The 19,179-nt window shown below is 34.9% G+C and overlaps 1 protein-coding gene across 1 annotated transcript in view; it reads left to right on the forward strand.

Annotated features, from left to right (window-relative positions):
* The window catches only part of NOX4 (NADPH oxidase 4), a 149,353-nt gene that overhangs the window by 76,335 nt on the left and 53,839 nt on the right, over window positions 1–19,179 (forward strand). The window contains exon 12 of the mRNA XM_006092917.3: window positions 4,206–4,266. Within this exon, the coding sequence (XP_006092979.1) occupies window positions 4,206–4,266 (61 nt within the window). The remainder of the gene's footprint in view (window positions 1–4,205; window positions 4,267–19,179) is intronic.

Here is a 19,179-nt window from a genome sequence, read left to right on the forward strand (position 1 = left end):
TTTTTTTGGATTCTATGGCCAGATATAGGAGAAGGAGAAGGAGAATATAACTTGGGAAGTAAAACAACAGCAATTTAAGATATATTACATTTAGAGTGAATTTCTGGTGGAAATGTCTAGTAAGAATAGAAAATGTGAAACTAGATCTTTGGAAGAAAGAGCTAACAATAAAGTCCCAACAACAATGATTAAAGAACATTATGTTCTGTGATCATTTCCTCTGGTTTAATAAATTTAAAAGCAAACACATTGTGGCTTTTAAATTTCTTTTCCATGTTGAGTAAATCCTTGTGCAGTGACATCATTTTTACATTTCGTTCCCAAAATGTAAGATAATTACATAATATCTGTTTGTATTTTTGTGGGACTGTTATAAAATCTTTTGAGCACATTAAAATCTCAACATCATATTGAGCAAATAATTTGAAGGAAAAGTGTTTTATTCCCTCTAGGATAGCAAAGTACACATTTTCTCAGATCTGTTGTTATAAATTTTGTCACTTTATTTTCTTAGACTTAACTAGCTGGTGGTATAGTAAGGTCTACAAGAGCCAAACTCCATTCTCTTCATCTAGGTAACTTACGTGAGACTAAAGGAAGACTCAGCAATGTTTTAATGTCTACTTTTAAATTTAACATTTAAAATTATAAGCATTGTAAAAGCTAATAATAAATTTTAAAAAATAGATGTGTAAGAAATGAGTTCTTACTTTCTATCTTTAATTTAATTTCCCAGAAGTTAATGTTGAGTAATAGAGTATAATATATTCTCTTCAACAAATTTCTATGTATAGAGAAAAAACACTAATATCCGTTTTTATTTTAATGATATGAACTTAACTACACATACTGTCTTGCAACTTTTTAAACTGAAAAATTGGCATAAGCATATATTTCTTTACTAATGTTCTGGGAGAAACAAGATAGCCATGGATATTAATACTTTATTATTATTTTCCTTTGAGAAGTTTTCAAAACACTCTTAAAAAGATAGTAGGGCATGCCCTAACCGGTTTGGCTTAGCGGATAGAGCGTCGGCCTGCGGACTCAAAGGTCCCAGGTTCGATTCCTGTCAAGGGCATGGTTGCTGGCACATCCCCAGTGGGGAGTGTGCAGGAGGCAGCTGATCGGTGTTTCCCTCTCATCGATGTTTCTAAACTATCTATCCCTCTCCCTTCCTCTCTGTAAAAAATATATATTTTTAAAAAGATAGTAAGGCCCTGCTGGCATTGCTCAGTGGTTGAGCATCCACCTATGAACCAGGAAGTCACAGTTCGAATCCTAGTCAGGGCATATGCCTGGATTGCGGGCTGGATCCCCAGTGTGGGGCATGCAGGAGGCAACCAATCAATGATTCTCTCTCATCATTCATGTTTCTGTCTTTCTCTCCCTCTCTCTTCCTCTCTGAAATCAATAAAAATATATTTAAAAAAACAACAACACATATTTATCATTTAAAAAAAGAAGATAATAAGAAAACATTAAAGAATCACTAAATTGTACCTTAAGCAACATTAGTAAATATGAACATTAATTTGGCAACACTACTAAAATGTGATTCTGAGATCTTTAGTCACTTTTAAACCACACATGCTTGAGTTACTCTGTGTAGGCCCCCTTCAAATTGGAGGCTATCTGATTGGCCAAAGTCTCTCTTAAAATCTGTCTTCTTAATTCTTAACTAGTCTGAGGAAATTTCTAAAGGCATCATTCCCAAGAATTTGAGAGAAACAATATTGTGTTTTATCTTTTCAAAGCAAATCAGCCTTAAAAGCTGTATTAATGCATTTGGCCAGCTAGTAGAAGAGGAAGCTTTATAGGCTCCTACAAGACCTGAGGAGATGTTAAACATCGTATGTAATTATCTTTTACAATGTCTGTGCTGAAAGAATAGAACAGGGGTATGAATACTTGGCAAATGTTTATGTTTTTCTTTAGAATAATACATTATGAGATTAAGTCAAGCTAGATGCACACTTAGTCAATACTTGGCAAATGTTTATGTTTTTCTTTAGAATAATACATTATGAGATTAAGTCAAGCTAGATGCACACTTAGTCATGTGAAGACAGACCTTTTTGCCCCCTATTCTATTTTCTTGGATTAGATTTTTACATAACCTAAGATAGTGAGTTAAACATCAAGTAACATATGGATAATCATATTGGTATCTTGGAACTCTGTTGGGATTCTTGCTTTCTGCAAACTACAACTTTTACTGCATAGAGGTTCTGGCCAGTCTTAGGTAGTGTGAAGTAAAAATGGTGGGTGATTTTTACACATCACATCATTTTATTTACTAATGACAATACTGATTGATCTCAGAATTATTAAAAATCAGAATGTAAATTTAATAAATATTAGACTCATAATTATAAATGAAATATTTTAATAGTGTATATTTGATTTATTTTAATATTTCCTATTACTGCAAGCAGTAACAATCCTATTAGAAACACTAATTGCAGAATTGTAGTTTGGAAATCTATGTTACATTATGCCCAGCTCTGAACATAAATTAGATCATATGCTTTTTAGTTTGTTTGTGATTTGTCATGAGCATATGATTAATACCTACATTTTAATTTACTTTTTTCACTGATATCCAAACCTCCTTACTTCTGTGATAAGTCATTTACATATCTCCATGGTATCTTCATCTTCCTTTATCTCCTCTCCTCATAACAGCCTACCTGACCTGTGTTAATTGGTCACCACAATGAGCTTGAGGATTTTAAATTTGTTTTATGTAACCCATTCTCTCTGACAGGGGCCTCCAGAACCACTGCCATTTTCTTGCATCTGTGCTTTAACTTCAGCCCATATCCCCCCTAATATATATTGTTGTACATTGGTTCAATTAATCTTCAACCAATATGTTTTTTCCTCCTTCTCCATTTGATTTCTCAAACAACCCTTATCTTTTGCCATATCTTTATTTTAATGAAGATAGTGACCTTTATAGTTAAGAACTATGTAGTTAGATAAATCTGGATCTGAACTCTGCCTTGTCTTTTTACTAGTTCTATGATCTTGGGCAAGTTAATATTTTTAATTTCAATAACTCTATTTCCTTAGCTATAAAAGACAACTCTCTAAGGTTATTGTGAGAGTTTGAAACTGAAGCACTTGGCACTGTCCTTGGCACATGATACTCAATGACCACTGGGTAGTCACAGACAGGTGATTCCTTATCTATAACCTTTAGGTTAGATGTATTTTTAGAATTCAGAATCTTGTGGATTTTAAAGGGTGTGCATATTCCTTTTATAAGATCTCTATTAGGATGTTAGGCAGCATTCTTAAACAAAATGATATTTCTGTAGGGAAATACTTCTGTATAATTTTTATATAGAAGTATTAGCCTCCCATCATTACCCATCCATCACTTCAAGTCAGATATTGCCACCGAGCTATAAAAATACTCATTTTTCAGAACTGTTGAATTTTGGAATTATGAATAAGGGATTGGGATTCTGGAAAGTAAAAGGAAATTCTGCATTTTCTTATTGTGAACTATACTATTCTCTCATTTTTACTATGTGGGTGTTTTCTAGATCTTACAAACATGGGCCACAGATTCTTTTTCTTATTTTTGTTACCATAACTCACTCTCCTCCCAGGTGCCCCTGCCTGGGGATATCACTCCAGGTATCTTCTGAGGATATCACTCCAGATAGCTTCTGAGAATTAAAGGAATGAAATAGAAAGAAATGGAATGCTTTCAGTATCAGTTTCCTCTTTGGATATTGGATATTTAAGTCACATTGAGAATTATATTTTTCTGTTCTCCAAAATTTGTTAGAATGCGAAGCATATGATAATATCAGGAGAGAAAAAGACATCAAAATTTTTAGTGTACATTCTGCCTTTGTAGTAAAATTTGTGATCTCTTAAATATTTTAACTCAGAAGATATTTAAGCAAGATTTATAGTAAGATATAATATACTAGCAGTTTGAGACTATATTAAGTTGTTTTATTTAAATACTTACAGGTTTTTAGAGAAATTTATATTGTCATTTTGACTAGTTGACATTGCTCTTTACTTCCACTAATGACTACCTATATACATTTTTATTCCATTGCTTTCTATTTTATATTGATTTGGGGGACTTGGAATGAGACTAAAAGTTGCAATTCAATCATACCTAGTAATACATAATTATTATTCAGAATTTATTCTAGTATTTATTTATTTTTTAGTGTCCTACTGAAACCAAAGCAACATTCGGGGTCCACCTTAAAATAGTAGGAGACTGGACAGGTATGTAGAACATATTGTTTTAAGATACGTGCTTTGAATATAATGAATCATACAATAATTTGTGTCTAAGTAGCAGAATTGCCAGCATGTATAGAAATGTATATATGTTCTTAAGCTGTTGTTTGTTTTCTTTACTTATACAGTTTTGATATTTATGTTTTCTTCTTATAAGATGCATTTTTGAATTAGAATATTTCAGATATTAGTAATTTTTATTTTCAAATCTTCACAGCAGCTTTATTTGTAATAACCAAAACCTGGAAACAACCCAAATATCTATTAACAGCTGAATGGATAAAAAAACAATTGTGGTATACTCATATAATGGAATAATACCTAACAATACTAATGAATAAACTATAGCTATATGTAACAAGATGGATTAATCTCAAAATAATCATGGTTAATGAAAAGAGCCAGAGTCCCCATGCCTTAGAAAGTACTGTATATTGCATAAAATTCTAGAAGATGTCATACATTTCAATAATGTATTATTCATTGTGTTTGCAAATCACAGGTTTCCACCTACTTGACAGATGTACTGGCAATAGTGGGAACACTGAACTATTTTTTCCCTTTGTTTTAGAGAACATTATTTTAAAATTGGTGGTTGGTTTTACTCTTAAAATAATTGACACTTAGGGTTGATATCACACAAATCTTCCAGTTCTTGCATGACCTTTCCTGTGGTATCCACCTACTACATCTCTGAAATAGTGGTCATTCTTAATAGCAGGCCTATTGGTGGTGGTATTTTACTCATTTGTTCAATAAATACTTTTTTTTATTTGAGAGGTTATATTAAGAGTTCTATGTAAATAAAAGAAACATTCATTCTTAATATTCCCTTGACTGTTTAGGTTGATTCCTCAGAGGAAAAGATGCAGGCATAAACATGAATGCAGATGTAAATAAAGATATTTATAATTGAGTGCTAAACTAGGAATTAGTTTTTGAAAACTATAGGGAATCAGAACATGGAGTCTAGGGCTATAAAAGAAGGTTCACAGAGAAGATATAATTTGAGCTGAACCTGGAAAATCAGGGACATGAGGGAAGAAGTAGGTCTAGGTCATTTAAGTGAAATTCACAGCATTGTCAAAAACCAGGGAAGATAATGATTAAACCATATTTTAAGTCAGTCAGCCTAGCAAAAGCAAAGATTTTGTTCTAGGAAATAGTCTAGAAAATCCTCTTATGGTCAGCTTGGTGAAGATCTCGAATGCCTAGACAAGATATTAGAATAACATAGAGATGCTAGGGAACCTTTAAAGAATTTGGAGCATCATATTGAAAATAGTATTAATAACTTGCTAGTTGGATCAGTTAGAATCAAGGGAAGATTCTATGGTGCTGGAAGCTGGAAGAGAGTCAGTGGAGGAGAGGGGATGGAAACTGGGCAGTAGAAGGAATGGATTTGTAAGATCAGGTAGAGAAGTTAACATTGAAAAGGAGGAACTAATTTTTGTAAAAATAGGAAAGGACTATATGTATTGTATAATAAAAGAGAAATATTTTAGGAAGAAGAACAATTGAAAAGCTTATATCACACAGTTAAAAATGATAGTATAAAATTCTTTGTCTATAGAAAGGACAACTGGCTTGGTATTGGAAAGTTGAAGAAAATGGAGAAATATGTAACATAGGATCTCATGGGAAAACAGTGAAATTAAGTTAAAAGATCTTTGAGCAGTATTGACCTACTTGGAATCATGAAAAACCAGGCTTGGTTCATGTGATAGTATTCAAAGAGCTCATGATAGTACAGGGTTAGAAAAACACTGGTATAGTTTGGAAACAGTAATTCTTATGACAACTACTTGATGTAACCACAATTGTTTTGTACCCTTTGACCAAGAATAAGTGAAGTTATTTTCTGGTTCAAATATCAATATGGTAAGGATTAACTTCAGTAATGAACGGTAATTGGTAGAATTCTACATCTGAAGGGAAACAAGCACAATGAAGGTATAATTTAATTCATCAGTGTAAGCAGAAACTTCATGATGGTTTATTGCTAATTATTGCTACTGAGTTTCTTCATATTTTCTATTGTCAGCAGCTCATTAAAATAAGTTATGTCATCATTTATTTTAATCTCTATTAGGAATACTTAATAGTTTAAATTTTATCCTCTTATTTCATGTACTATGTCATTGAGGGATAAACAATATCATTTTATTCAGAGTTCAGTTCCAGTCAGTTGCTTTTCAATTAATAGAGACCTTCTTGGTTATTGACTTTAAATATTTGTTGATTTGAAAAAAATGTCAAGCATTCATGCAGAGAACCCCTAAATAATTGTGCCACTATCTGGCCTTTAAACAATGGAATTATAATTATGGAAGGGAAATGGGGACATTGCTCCTGAGATCAAGGATCACTGGTTTTTATTCTGAAAGAATTGATTAAAACTCAGTTTTAAGCGCAGTAATTATAGTAAATACTAAGGAGATACTTAAGAATTCAAATATCAAGTTTTACTTTTTAAAAATCAGTTAGAAATATTCCACAGTGACTTTTTCTTCCCTGAAATATGTTCTGCCTGGACAGGTCGAATGAACAGGTTTAAGACCACCACATGCACGATTTTTCTAAGATTAATCAACTACACCCAGCTGTAAAGTGCCCATGAAGCAAATGAAGCAGCTGTATAGCACAGTATCAAAGTTTTGTATTTGTTGTTTAGCCTTTTATTTTACCCAGGCCTGTAGTTGCATCTCCTAAGTGTGTGAAAGATTTATTGAAGTTTAGAAGTCTCTTCAAACCTCTGAAGTAGTTCAGGTTTTTCCCTGAAATGATGATGGTAGAGGGGGTGTAGTGAATTATCCAAGTAGATTTCTCTTTGAATTGAATTAATATTTTGTCTAGAATCAAAGTCAGATGTATGGTGATAGATTGCCTTTTAGCTTGATCTAACTGTTCAAAATAGCTTATTACTTTCTTCATTAGATATCATTATTTTTGAATAATGTCTGAGATAATGTTACACCATAATTATTTTAATCATCTAAATAGCAGCTTACTCTTGAGGGGTCTGAGTTGTACTATAAGAGCATTATATACCTAATATCCACATGTAATTAATTAAAAAATATTGTCATTGTTCCATTCAATAATTAGTGTATTGACAATAACTGGATAAAAATGCAATGAAGAGCTCATAACAGCCTTTTCTTAAATCTTGGGTATCCATTCCCATATTTTCTACTGGAAAATCTTGCTACAATCAGAAGATATGGTTAACTTTGAGAATTCACAGTGGGAAAACAGTGCCATATAATATCATCTCTTTGCCTTGCTCACATAATACATTAGTATTTATAGTACAACTAGGCTTAGATAGAGCTTTAGTTAAAGGGAGGGCCAAAAGGGAGGCAATTGCTCTGTCTCTACTTACTTCAGTATCACTCTATTAGCCAGGTATGTCTCAAACTTCATCTAGCTCAGTGGTTCTCAACCTTCTGGTCCTTTAAATACAGTTCCTCATGTTGTGACCCAACCATAAAATTATTTTCGTTGCTACATCATAACTGTAATGTTGCTACTGTTATGAATCGTAATGTAAATATCTGATATGCAGGATGGTCTTAGGCGACCCCTGTGAAAGGTCCTTTGACCGCCAAAGGGTTCGCAACCCACAGGTTGAGAACCGCTGATCTAGCTGATTGTTTATTAAAAGATTAAAACATAGTATGTGTGAAGTATTTAAAGTGTTTTTTTTTATTTGTATTGACTCCAAGTGGAGTTAGTATGCCAGTTAATGACTTATTAAATAATAATAATGTCATTATTTTATAATGACAGCATATTTTGGAACAGTTATGGCATCCACCTTACACTGTTTATGTCGGTGACTAGCTTTTGGTTGCTGCAAAATGGTAAAAACCAAAATACTCCCATTGAATACTGAGCTGCTATTTAAGGACGTGCCAAAAGAGGAGATACAAACTAAGTTTGAACATACTGACTTCATCATGGATTATATTCAAATATATGAAACATCATGAGTTTTACATAATTCATGTTCACACATTATAAACTTTAGTCTAAACCCATAATAAATATGAATTATTAATTGCAATATCTGCAAAGGAGTGACTAGATATACTGTTTTTCTTGTTTGTTTGCTTTTTGGCTATGGCCAGCAAATTATAATGGTTAGGCATTTGTGGAAAATAACGTTTAAATTATTTGTTACTTTGCTAAATAATCAAATATTTATTAAACACATACTTTGTGCCAGATTCTGCACTAGTCTTTGGAAATTGACTAAAACTAAAAAGGTCTCTGCTCTGATAGGGTCTGTATTCTAGTCAGTATAGACCTCCAGTAAACAAAAAGAACAGATCAATATGTAACAAGTTAGAGGGTAATAAATGCTATGAAGAAAAATAAAGAAAGGTAAGGAAGTAAGAATGATGAAAGGTGGTAGTGCTATTTAAATTGGTTGTTTAGTTACAGACTTTTTGAGCAGACATGTAAATAGGTGAGGTGACAAATAAGGTGGATTTCAGAAAGAGGTATATTCAGGCTAAGGAAACAGTAAGTGCAAAGTCCCTATCACTTTTTTTTTACTTTTTAATTTAAAATTTTAATTAAAACATTTTTATTTTTTTCTTAGTTTTTATTTTTACTTTGGATATTCCAGGAGCAGCAAGGAGGCCATGATAGCCAGAATACAGACATTGAGGGAGATAATAGTAGAAAATGAGATCAGAGAGGGTATCAGACACTATAAGAGGACTTGGTTTTGAAGACTACATCTGAATGAATATTAATTTTGTTCTAATATATACTACCTGGGGGTTGGCAGGCTGAGGTTATTTTTTATGTTTTGGCTTATTGATTTTATTAAATTTATTGGGCTGACTGGTTAAAAAGACTGAATTTAGGAGGAAGGTGGAAAAAGTGAGAAATCTGAACATTGTAATAAATAGGTCAAACTTTTTTAGTTGTGTGGGTGGGAATGATATGTCATTATTTGGAATGGTGGTTCTAAATGTGGGTTCTGGTAGCCTCACCTACCCCCTCTGTCCAGTTAGTCCCTATGGATGGTAGTAGCTTCCTGCTACTCTCTGGATTTCTTTATCACTTTTGACTTGGCTTCTCAGTCCTTCCCTCACTAGTCACTAGTTCCCTGTGTTAAATTCCTTCCATTTAAAATATGTAGAGTCATTCCAGGTTTGGCTGGATCCAGACTATTACAGGAGGTCAGCAGAGTGTCTCTGAACAGAGCAAAAAATCCAGAGGAGAAATAAATGGGGGGATAAGAGGACATGCAAAAAACCCTGAAGCAGTCAAATGTTTGTGTTCAAGGACTGGTGAGAAATGCAGTGAGAACCGAGGAAGTGGAAATGTGACAGGGAATAAAGTCTGAGAAATACCCATGGATCACATAAGATAGATACGTGCAGACACTAGTTTTATTACAGATGTTATGGAAACCCATTGGAGGATTTTGATTAGGGTCTGACTCACATTTTAAAGTGGTAACTGGCTAGTATATAGAGAATATGGTGGGAGTGGGCCTGAGTAGTGAGTTACAAGAGGAACTCTTGCTGATGTCTAGTCAAGAGAAAATACTAGTTACACAAAGGATGGTGATTGTGTCATGAGAAATGAATGGATTTTAAAGGCATATCTGACAGGTTTTGCTGACACATTAGAGGTGGGGTATAAGAAAATTTAGGTATCAAAGGTAACTCCAAGGATGTTAGCTAAGTAAGTGGACAGTGATGCTGCTTATTGAGATAAAGAACCCTGTGGCATATTGGGGGGCAGGGGGACAGGGGAGGGCAAGAGTGGACAGTCACAGTTCAGTCTTGCACATTTTGAATATGAGATGCCTCTTAACTTCCAAGAAGTGAAGTTGAATAGGCCTTCCCATATGTGAGCCCAGAGGTCAGGGAGAATTCTGTGTTAGAAATCTAAACCTGGGAATCATTAGTACATTCATGGACTTAACAACTTGAAGCTGGATAGGATCATCTAGGGTAGGAATTCTCAACCATGTAAAACCCAAAACAGTGCTTTATAACATCTTATATGCCCACTTTACATTGTTAATATACAATCTACAGATGTTATATCTACAAATACATTATAAAAGTAAATATATTGTGCTAACCTTATTATAAAGAAGCTATTAAAATGAAAAATAAATGACAATAGGGTGGTGAAATCCAGGGGTGGGGCAGGCACCAGATAGTGGGGGGCAAGAAGGGGACAAGAGGGTGGAACATCTGTAATACTCTCAACAATAAAGATGAAAAAATAAGATAAATAGTAAATGATTTACATCCAATATTTAAAATTTCAAGCATGACTGCACTAGAAGTCATAATGAAATAAGTGACTTGTACCCACATGCAGAATTATCACAAATAAGACAGTTCTAAATACAGGCTCCCAATATAATTGAAACACTGTGAGCACTGCAAAATGGCGAACATCTTTTGGTTAAATTCTAGACACAATAGCATACAATATTACTGCAGTTTACATGGTGGTTGTACTCCTGGAAATTTTAGTTCATATTTATTTTATTTTATTTATTTTTAATCCTTAACCAAGGATATTTTTTCATTTATTTTTAGAGATAGTGGAAGAGAGAGGGAAAGACAGAGAGACATATCGATGTGAGAGAAACACATCAATTGGTTTCCTCCTGCATGCACCACTACTGGGGCCTGGGTCAGGGAGGAGCCTGCAACCAAGGTAATATAACAGAGCACTGGGCCCTTGGACATTCTGACATGTAGAGTTCAGCAAAGGTGACTAAGAAGGAGTGGCCACTGAGGTACAAGGAAAACCGGAAAGTCTGAGTCCTGGGCACCGTAGGACAGTGTTTCAGAAACTGAATTAATGGCTAAATTAATGACCTTGAGAATTGTGTTTTTAACGGAGTGTTGAGAACAAAACTTGACTGAAGTAGGTTTGAGAGATAATGGTAGTAAGAGAAGTGGAGATGGTAAGTATAGACAAATCCAGAGGTATGTGGGAGCCAGCTCCTATGAGCTTATTGGGTCACCGGGGGCTTTTCTACCAATTCTGTGTTCAGTGAAGTCAAGTTTGGGAGCTTTCAATCATTCATAGTGTGATTATTTATCCCACAGAAATCGATAAGCACCATAAAGTGGGGTTTAAAAAAATGTAAGTCCTGGCTATTAAATATTTGCTAAAGCACCAATGGACAAATTCTAAGGAGTTTGGATGTAAAATTACATTAAAAATAGAGCAGAAAATAGAAGGAAGAAGAGAAATCCTATTTCTTATCACTGAGATTGAGGGTGGGGGAGGAGAAGGAAGAAGGTGCCATGTACCATTCAAAATAGTGAATTGATGCGTGAAGCATGGAGGCCTTTATGGGTTGTGCCAAGAGGTCTACTGAGATACATGGTCCAAAATTTAAAGTGAGACAAGCCAAAAAATTTGTGAGGTTCCCCCCCTCCCCAACCCGGCATGGTCCACTTCTTCAGATTAGCTATTAAGCAGGTGGGGAGTTGGATTTAACCAGCATTGCTCTACTCCTGATTAAATTCACTATAGTTGTCAACTCCAACCCATTCTCTGCACTGTCGCCATAGAAACTTCAAAGCATGAATCAAATGAAATCGCTTCTCTTGCTTCAAACACTTTAATAGCTTCCCATTTCTCCTAGCATAAAGATAAAAAATCCTTCCAATGGCCTGGAAGGGCCTCTCTGCTCTGGCTCTGTCAACCTTCTCACCTTGACTCAATTTGTTTTCTTGTCTGCACAACAGCAACACTGGTCTTTCAATGCCTTTTGTTTCGCTTGCTTCCTCTCACCTTATTTTTATCCTTATCCATGTATTCTTACTCTCCACCACTCCTGCCCACCCTACCCACACATGTATCTAGTATATTTAAGTCACATCTCAGAAGTAACTTTGTCTGAGAAGCCTGAATTGTTGGTGGTGTTTCTTACATATGTTGCCACCACTGTATTTCTTTCCTTAAGAGCACTTATCTCCATTGGTAACTATACATTGAAAGTGTGCACATTGGTGTAACACATTTTCTCCATAGGCTATAAGCGTTATCATTGTAGGAACCTGTATCTCTTTTTGCATACCAGTGTACTCAAGGGCCTATTAAAAGGATTGTTCATAATAAATGTAAATATTTATGAAGGAAAGGGAGAAAATGGGGGAGGAAGGGAGAGGGAGAGGGAGAGGAAAAGGGAGAGGGGGAGGGGGAGGGGGAGGGGAGGAGGCATATCCTCTCCTTCATGAAAACTCACAAGTTAGTGGGGCAGTGGTCAGCTATATAAACCAGTGTAATACTGTGCCCACCAAAATGGAGGATGCCATGGCTTCTTCGAGGAAGATTTGGGAGGCTTTTCAGGCCAAACTGAGTATTAAAGATAGATAGGACTTGCTCAGAGTGGGAGTTTATTCCAGGGAGAGAAATAGCTTGAATTAGTGGCTCAGAAGGATCATGAAGTGCCAGGAAAATGTCATGGTGTTGGAAGGCCAGGCTGGGATGTTATCCAGAGGTCATGTCATGGGGGAGCTTGAGGGAATCGCTAAGAAGCTTGGTCTTTCCTCCTAAAGATAATGGTGAAAAATGGAAGGCTTTCTAAACAGGAAATGAAATCAATGTACACTTTATATGGGTTACTGTGTATGCAGATTGGAAAGGAGAAAGACCAGGTTAGAAGCAAAGATGCCAAATTAAAGATTTGTCATCGTGACAAGGAAGCTGAGGAGAAAAAAGTTCTGTGTCAGGAATGGACTAGGACCACACAATAATTTTGCGAGTGGCATTACTGCTAATATTATAAAGGCCATCTTATGGGGAAAAATCAAGGGATAAGTTTGGGGATGGTATAGACTGCTTTGGATTACTGAATAAATTGGAGACCAGAAAGTAGAGAGTTGGTAATAAAAAGAAGCACATGGCAATGGGCCTATTTCTAAAGTCATCCTGTTTCTAAATTCCCCCAAAACTCTGAGAGTAACTGAATTTATACTGTTCTGGCCTGTGATTAGCAGAAAGAGATGAGTTAGCAAATACATATGCAAATTACTTGTGTATCCATCCAGGTAGATCTAGGTCAAAATGAGGATTAACATATTATATCTTCAAGTGTATATTACTTATATAGTGAATCACTATATTTAATTCTAAACTTTTGTGAATGTGGAAATCATTGCAGACAATTAATTAACTTGATAGAATTTAGCATAACTTATTTACTATTATACTAAGTCAGTCAATGAATATGAGCTGGTGTTAAATTCCTCATAAACTCAGAAATCAATGAAATTTTTCTATCAGGGAAATGAAAAATTTATATTACAATTTAAATGACCATCTGTTCTCAGGATATAAAATAAATTGTTTTCTCCTTGGTTTCTCAGTTTATGAACATGAAATCTATGCTATCATTTTTTAGTAGATGACAGCTCACTTATAATGCCACTGAAAATATAGAGACTGCTTAGTAAATGATTGGAGTTCACTATTCATAAAGTTTTATTCTAGGTCAGTCATTTTACAACTCCCAAAATGAAGAAAAACACAAAATTTTTGTTTTCTGGCCAATAAAAAACGTTATTTTTTATTCTTGAAAATAAGCAGATTACATAATTTCTGGACCTGGAAATAGAGTTATTACAGCAAAGTGGTTTGTTTTTGTAGATTGTTATGTTTTCATCAAGATTTGTTCTGTTCCTAAGAGAAGTTCGAATTCTCTATTATCTACCATTTTCTGTTTTATTTTACTATATATAATATGAAGGAAAAAAGAATAGTAAGGAATTTTCTTGGTAACGTAATTTCTCAAGCAATGTCAAAAATATGACAGTAATGTAGTAGGTGGCCAGGAAGGCATATGTCATTTTGCCAAGTCATTTTAGTGTTAATGGACTAAATAATTTCAAAGAAGGCAGGAGGGCAAGGGTTTTATGACATTATTATTGAGAGGAACATTTTTAAGTACTAATTTTTTTATGCTCTTGCTAAGCACTTTACAAATGAAGTAAATGAATTAGTTCCTGTTCCCTAAACAAATTGTAATTTTTAAAGCAAAATTGTGACTTGATGGATTATAATGAAGCACATAGGGTTCTTTAATGTCATGCATATGAACACACCAAAAACATTACATATCTTAATACCAAAGAAAGGTACTTATCTTCTGTGGATTCAAAGGCAATTGAGAAAATGAACTTTGGGAATAGTATGAAGCAAAAATACTACTGCTCTTATTATGATTTTTGAACTTTAATGAAGAAGGAGAGTGGGATTTCATAAACATATCTAATTAGTATGGGGAAACGAAACTCTTCTATAAAATGAGATTTTTGAGAAAACTTGGAGGTGACAATTAAATAATAGACATGGAGTGCTAGGGAACCCCAAGAAATGGACCTAGACTGAGTAGTACAGTAGTTAGTGGAGTTAGTTAAAGAAGAGTTAAAATGGTTTGTTGCAGTGTAAGGGAGAACTTAAATGTAGAAGGTGATTATAATTTTTTGTTAGCATAGTATTGAGAAACTAGTAACATGTTGGGGTTATCCACATAATTATCAGGGAAGAAAACGAAGAGAAAATTCACACAGAAAACTTTGCATATCCCAGTATGTTCTATGATAATACCTAGCAGAAAGTTAGGCCTCCAGTTGGAACAAATAAGAAAATGTGTTTTAAATGTGGGGCTGTCCTTCAGGAATAATCAAGTGATTTTCCTCCTTTTTCCCCCTCTTGTCATTTGTGACATAGTCTTCTGAGCTTTCACTTGCACAATAACAGCGCAGATCTCTTGTTGGTGCTGGAATGGCGGACTGTTCAGTGGTGGTTTGGGGTATTGTGTCCCCTCTGGTTGAGATACAGCACTCACCCATAGGCTTTCAAAGTTGACAGCGAGCATAGTGGAAAAGACAACCAGGGCCAACATCCAAACCCAATGGAAATGGGAACTTACCTTTTTTATCTTTTTTTCAGGTTTGTAAATGCATTTACACAAATAAATATTCCTTATTTCTATTCCTGCTTTCCCCATAGGGCAGGAACAGATGGCAGTATTTTTCTAAACCATCTTTTAAAAGGAGGTTTTTACTTGAATTTATTATATATTTGTTTATTATTTAATAAGATGAGTTGGCTTTTACAATGAAAACCTCTCACATTCCCTGAGCCTCTCCAATATATTCATTTGGTGATTATTATGTTTTCCATATTAAAAAGAAGTCACAGGAAAAAAATTGATATAACTTTAATGAGTATTGAGAATCAAGCAATATGAAGAAAATGAAAGATATTTTTAAAAAATACAATAGTTTAGAATGACATGCTGTGTTTCTAGATATAAAGCTGAATACAGTGAAACTGTTAATTCTTCCCAAAATAAACTATAGGCTTAATACAATTTCAATCAAAATCAAAACTCAAAACAAAAATATAACATTAATATTTATTTGAAAGAAACATAAGAAAATAATTAAAAATAACAAGAAAATTTAGAAAATCTTGAATAACAAGATAGTACTGGCCCTATTAAAATATGCTGTAAAATGAAATAAAATTTACAAGCAAGCTAAGAATTTACAAGGCTAAATAATATGACAAGGAACATGAAGCTATTAAGTCAATGAACTGGGATTTGAACTCAAGCTCATCTCATGCAAAAGCATGTGCTAATTCACTATACTGCCTCCTATAATGTGCAAATAGTATAAGTACTATGATACTAGAGCAAGGAATATGTTAACAAAAGAAAGTAGCCTAGAAATAGACCTTTAATATATGGAAACACATATCATTTGATAAAAGAAGCTCCATAAATCAATATGAATTATCCTATATAATAAAAGGCTAATATGCAAATCAACCAAATGGCAGAACAACCAGTCACTATGACATGCACTGACCACCAGGGGGTAGATGCTCAACACAGGAGCTGCCCCCTGGTGGTCTAAGCCTTCAGTCGGAGATCCCCCAAGGCTCCCAGACTGTGAGAGGGCGCAGGAAGGGCTGAGGGACCCTCCCGAGTGCACAAATTTCACGCACTGGGCCTCTAGTTAGTTTATAAATAAACAATTGGCACTTAACTATTAAAAAATTAAATCTTTAAATGACAAAAAATTCCAAATAGCTTAAGTACTTTAAGTTTAAATGTTAATCTATAATAATAAAAGCATAATATGCTAATTAGACTGAACATCCTTCTGGATGAACCTTCCAGACAAAGCCAAGGCTGCCAAGGAAGCCCGGGTCTCAGGTGCCAGAGGGAAGCCAGTGCCGGCAGCCGGGGGAAGGGAGGCCTACTCTTGCACGAATTTTGGCATTGGCCCTCTAGTCTGTAAATAATCACCAATCTCTAGAAGTAAAAGACCATCCTATCTTGGAAGAATTCTCAGAGAAAAGTAACTACATTTCACTATATAAATATTTAAAAATTATGTTAGAAATAAAAAACAAATTGAACAGAAACTTATATAGAAATTACCCATTGATATCTTCAATATGTAAAGAGTTACTTCAATTCAAAAGGAAATAAGCTGAGAAAAGAAATGGATACACTATGTGAACAGAGTAAATCATAGTAGTATTGAAGTAAATGTTAATTAGAATAACTATATACTATCAATTAACAAAGATTGCCTTTGTTGGTAATATCCATTACTGGTGTGGATGCAAAATATTGACATTTTACTCTCAAGGATATATGATTAGGGTTCTTTAGGAGGAAACAACATATTCTGTCTTAGGAAATCTTAAAATTTATATGAGCATGGTAAGGTGCACTTGCTTGTGCTGGAAAACAGGTTAAAGTAGGAGCTTTCTAGGCAGGACAGTGTACTGTAGGAGGAAAGAACACTGATTGCAATAAAAGGCATGATGTCATTAGGAAACAATCTGATATTAATGCAGCTGAGCTTATAATTCACAGTGAAGTATTGGGAGAGAGGCTGCAGAAACATGGAGTCATTTTTTAAAAGAATGTTGAGCATCAAACTGAATACATTAGACTTTATTCTATATTCTACAGGAGATGAAGAATCTCTATTCCAGCCCTAGCTGGTTTGCCTCAGTGGCTAGAGCATCGGCCTGTGGACTGAAGGGTCCCGGTTCGATTTCTGTCAAGGACATATGTCTGGTTATGGGCTCAGTCCCCAGTGTGGGGTGTGCAGGATGCAGCCAGTCAATGATTCTCTCTCATCATTGATGTTTCTATATCTCTCTGCCTTCCTCTCTGAAATCAATAAAAATATATTTTAAAAAGGTTAGATACTCTATTTCAGTACCTAACCTTATTTTGCTGAAGCTGATTATTACTGGTAGGTGTAGTCTGCGAAGGCCTCTTCAAGGAATGGGAATCTAAGCTGGCCATTAAATCTTGGACAGGTTTAAGTTAAAGGAAGGACAAGCAGTCCTAGTAGAGGGGTCCAAGAAAACCCAATTTTGTTCAATGAAACAACCTAACAAAGGAAGTGAATTCGTATGTTTGCTTTTCCCTAATCCACCATTTTGTAGGTGTGGGCTTTGACCAGGAGGTCCTGCATTTAAGAACAGAGAATGCTGTCACTCATGGTTGGTTTTGCTAGGTTTCAAAGGACCATACATCATATGCTATTAATTTTGTTTGCCCAGGGTTTTTGGTTAGAACAGTGGTTCTCAACCTTCTGGCCTATTAAATACAGTTCATCATGTTGTAACCCAACCATAAAATTATTTTCATTGCTCCTTCATAACTGTAATGTTGCTACTGTTATGAATCGTAATGTAAATATCTGATATGCAGGATGGTCTTAGGCGACCCCTGTGAAAGGGTCGTTCGACCGCCTAAGGGGTCGCGACCCACAGGTTGAGAACCGCTGGGTTAGAACGTTATAAAAACTGAAAAGAAAACCTCCAGTTTCTTTGGATCTTGGATAAAATTGCCTGTTCCTTTTTGAATATGTGCACGCAGGGGGTATTCAGGGTTTATGTAGAAAGCAGGAATTGAATTAGCATCAAGCTGAGCCTGGATCACTTTGAGGTGTTCCTTTTGTTGAATGCCTACATTGTTAAAAATGTGCATTTGCTGTGACAAATGAAAATATAATATTTTCCTTAAAAGGTGGATTGTGGAAAGCTTAGTAGCAATCATGTTTCTATCCAAAAATACCTTTGTTCTTTGCTCTCACTTTTCTTGAAACTCTGTTCTTTTCTCCCCCACCCCGCCCCCCCATCATTTTTTGTTGTAGTTAAGCCTCAGTGGCAACAGAAGAGAATTTATATTTTATAAGAAAGTCAGCAATAGACATTGATTCACTGATGTATTTAGAGGCCAGGAAGTCTGCGGTTCTTTCAAAAGCTGCTTTTGATTTTTTTAAAAATAGTATGTTTAACAAGTAGGAGCCAGAATAATGAGTATTAAAGAAATGGACTTTTATCGCTGTGCTTCCTCTGAAATTAAAAAGATCCATTAAATAATTTTCCTTTGTGTTTTACTGCATGCCTACCTTCAGACCTTACAATGTTAACAGCACCAATTGTGGAGGCATACAGCTTGTATATGACCCTGCTGTGTTTTCCTGTTATTATGGAATCCTCAGGCAAAAAGAAATTAAGGGAGGGAGGAGGGGTGAAAAGGGAGTACAGTATTTTCTCTCCCAAGAATGAGGCAGTATGATGCAGTGAAAAGAACACTGGACTGTGAGGGTTTTGGGATTTGTTTTTGTTTTGTTTTTTAATCATTTTGCCTCTTGCATATGACCTTCGGCCAGCCAGCCAACTTGTCTGGCTTTTAGTTTCTTCACCTACAATATATTGCATTGAGGGAGTTGTTTTCTCCTTTCTCAGCTCATTGCTGATGTGAAACTGTATATGGTAATGCATTTCAGAGAAATAAATTCTAGAATATGGATCATTTAATTCCACATACAGTAGGAATGATAA

This window comes from Myotis lucifugus, unplaced genomic scaffold (genome assembly GCF_000147115.1).
Source record: "Myotis lucifugus unplaced genomic scaffold, Myoluc2.0 scaffold_106, whole genome shotgun sequence".
Classification (NCBI taxonomy): Eukaryota; Metazoa; Chordata; class Mammalia; order Chiroptera; family Vespertilionidae; genus Myotis; species Myotis lucifugus.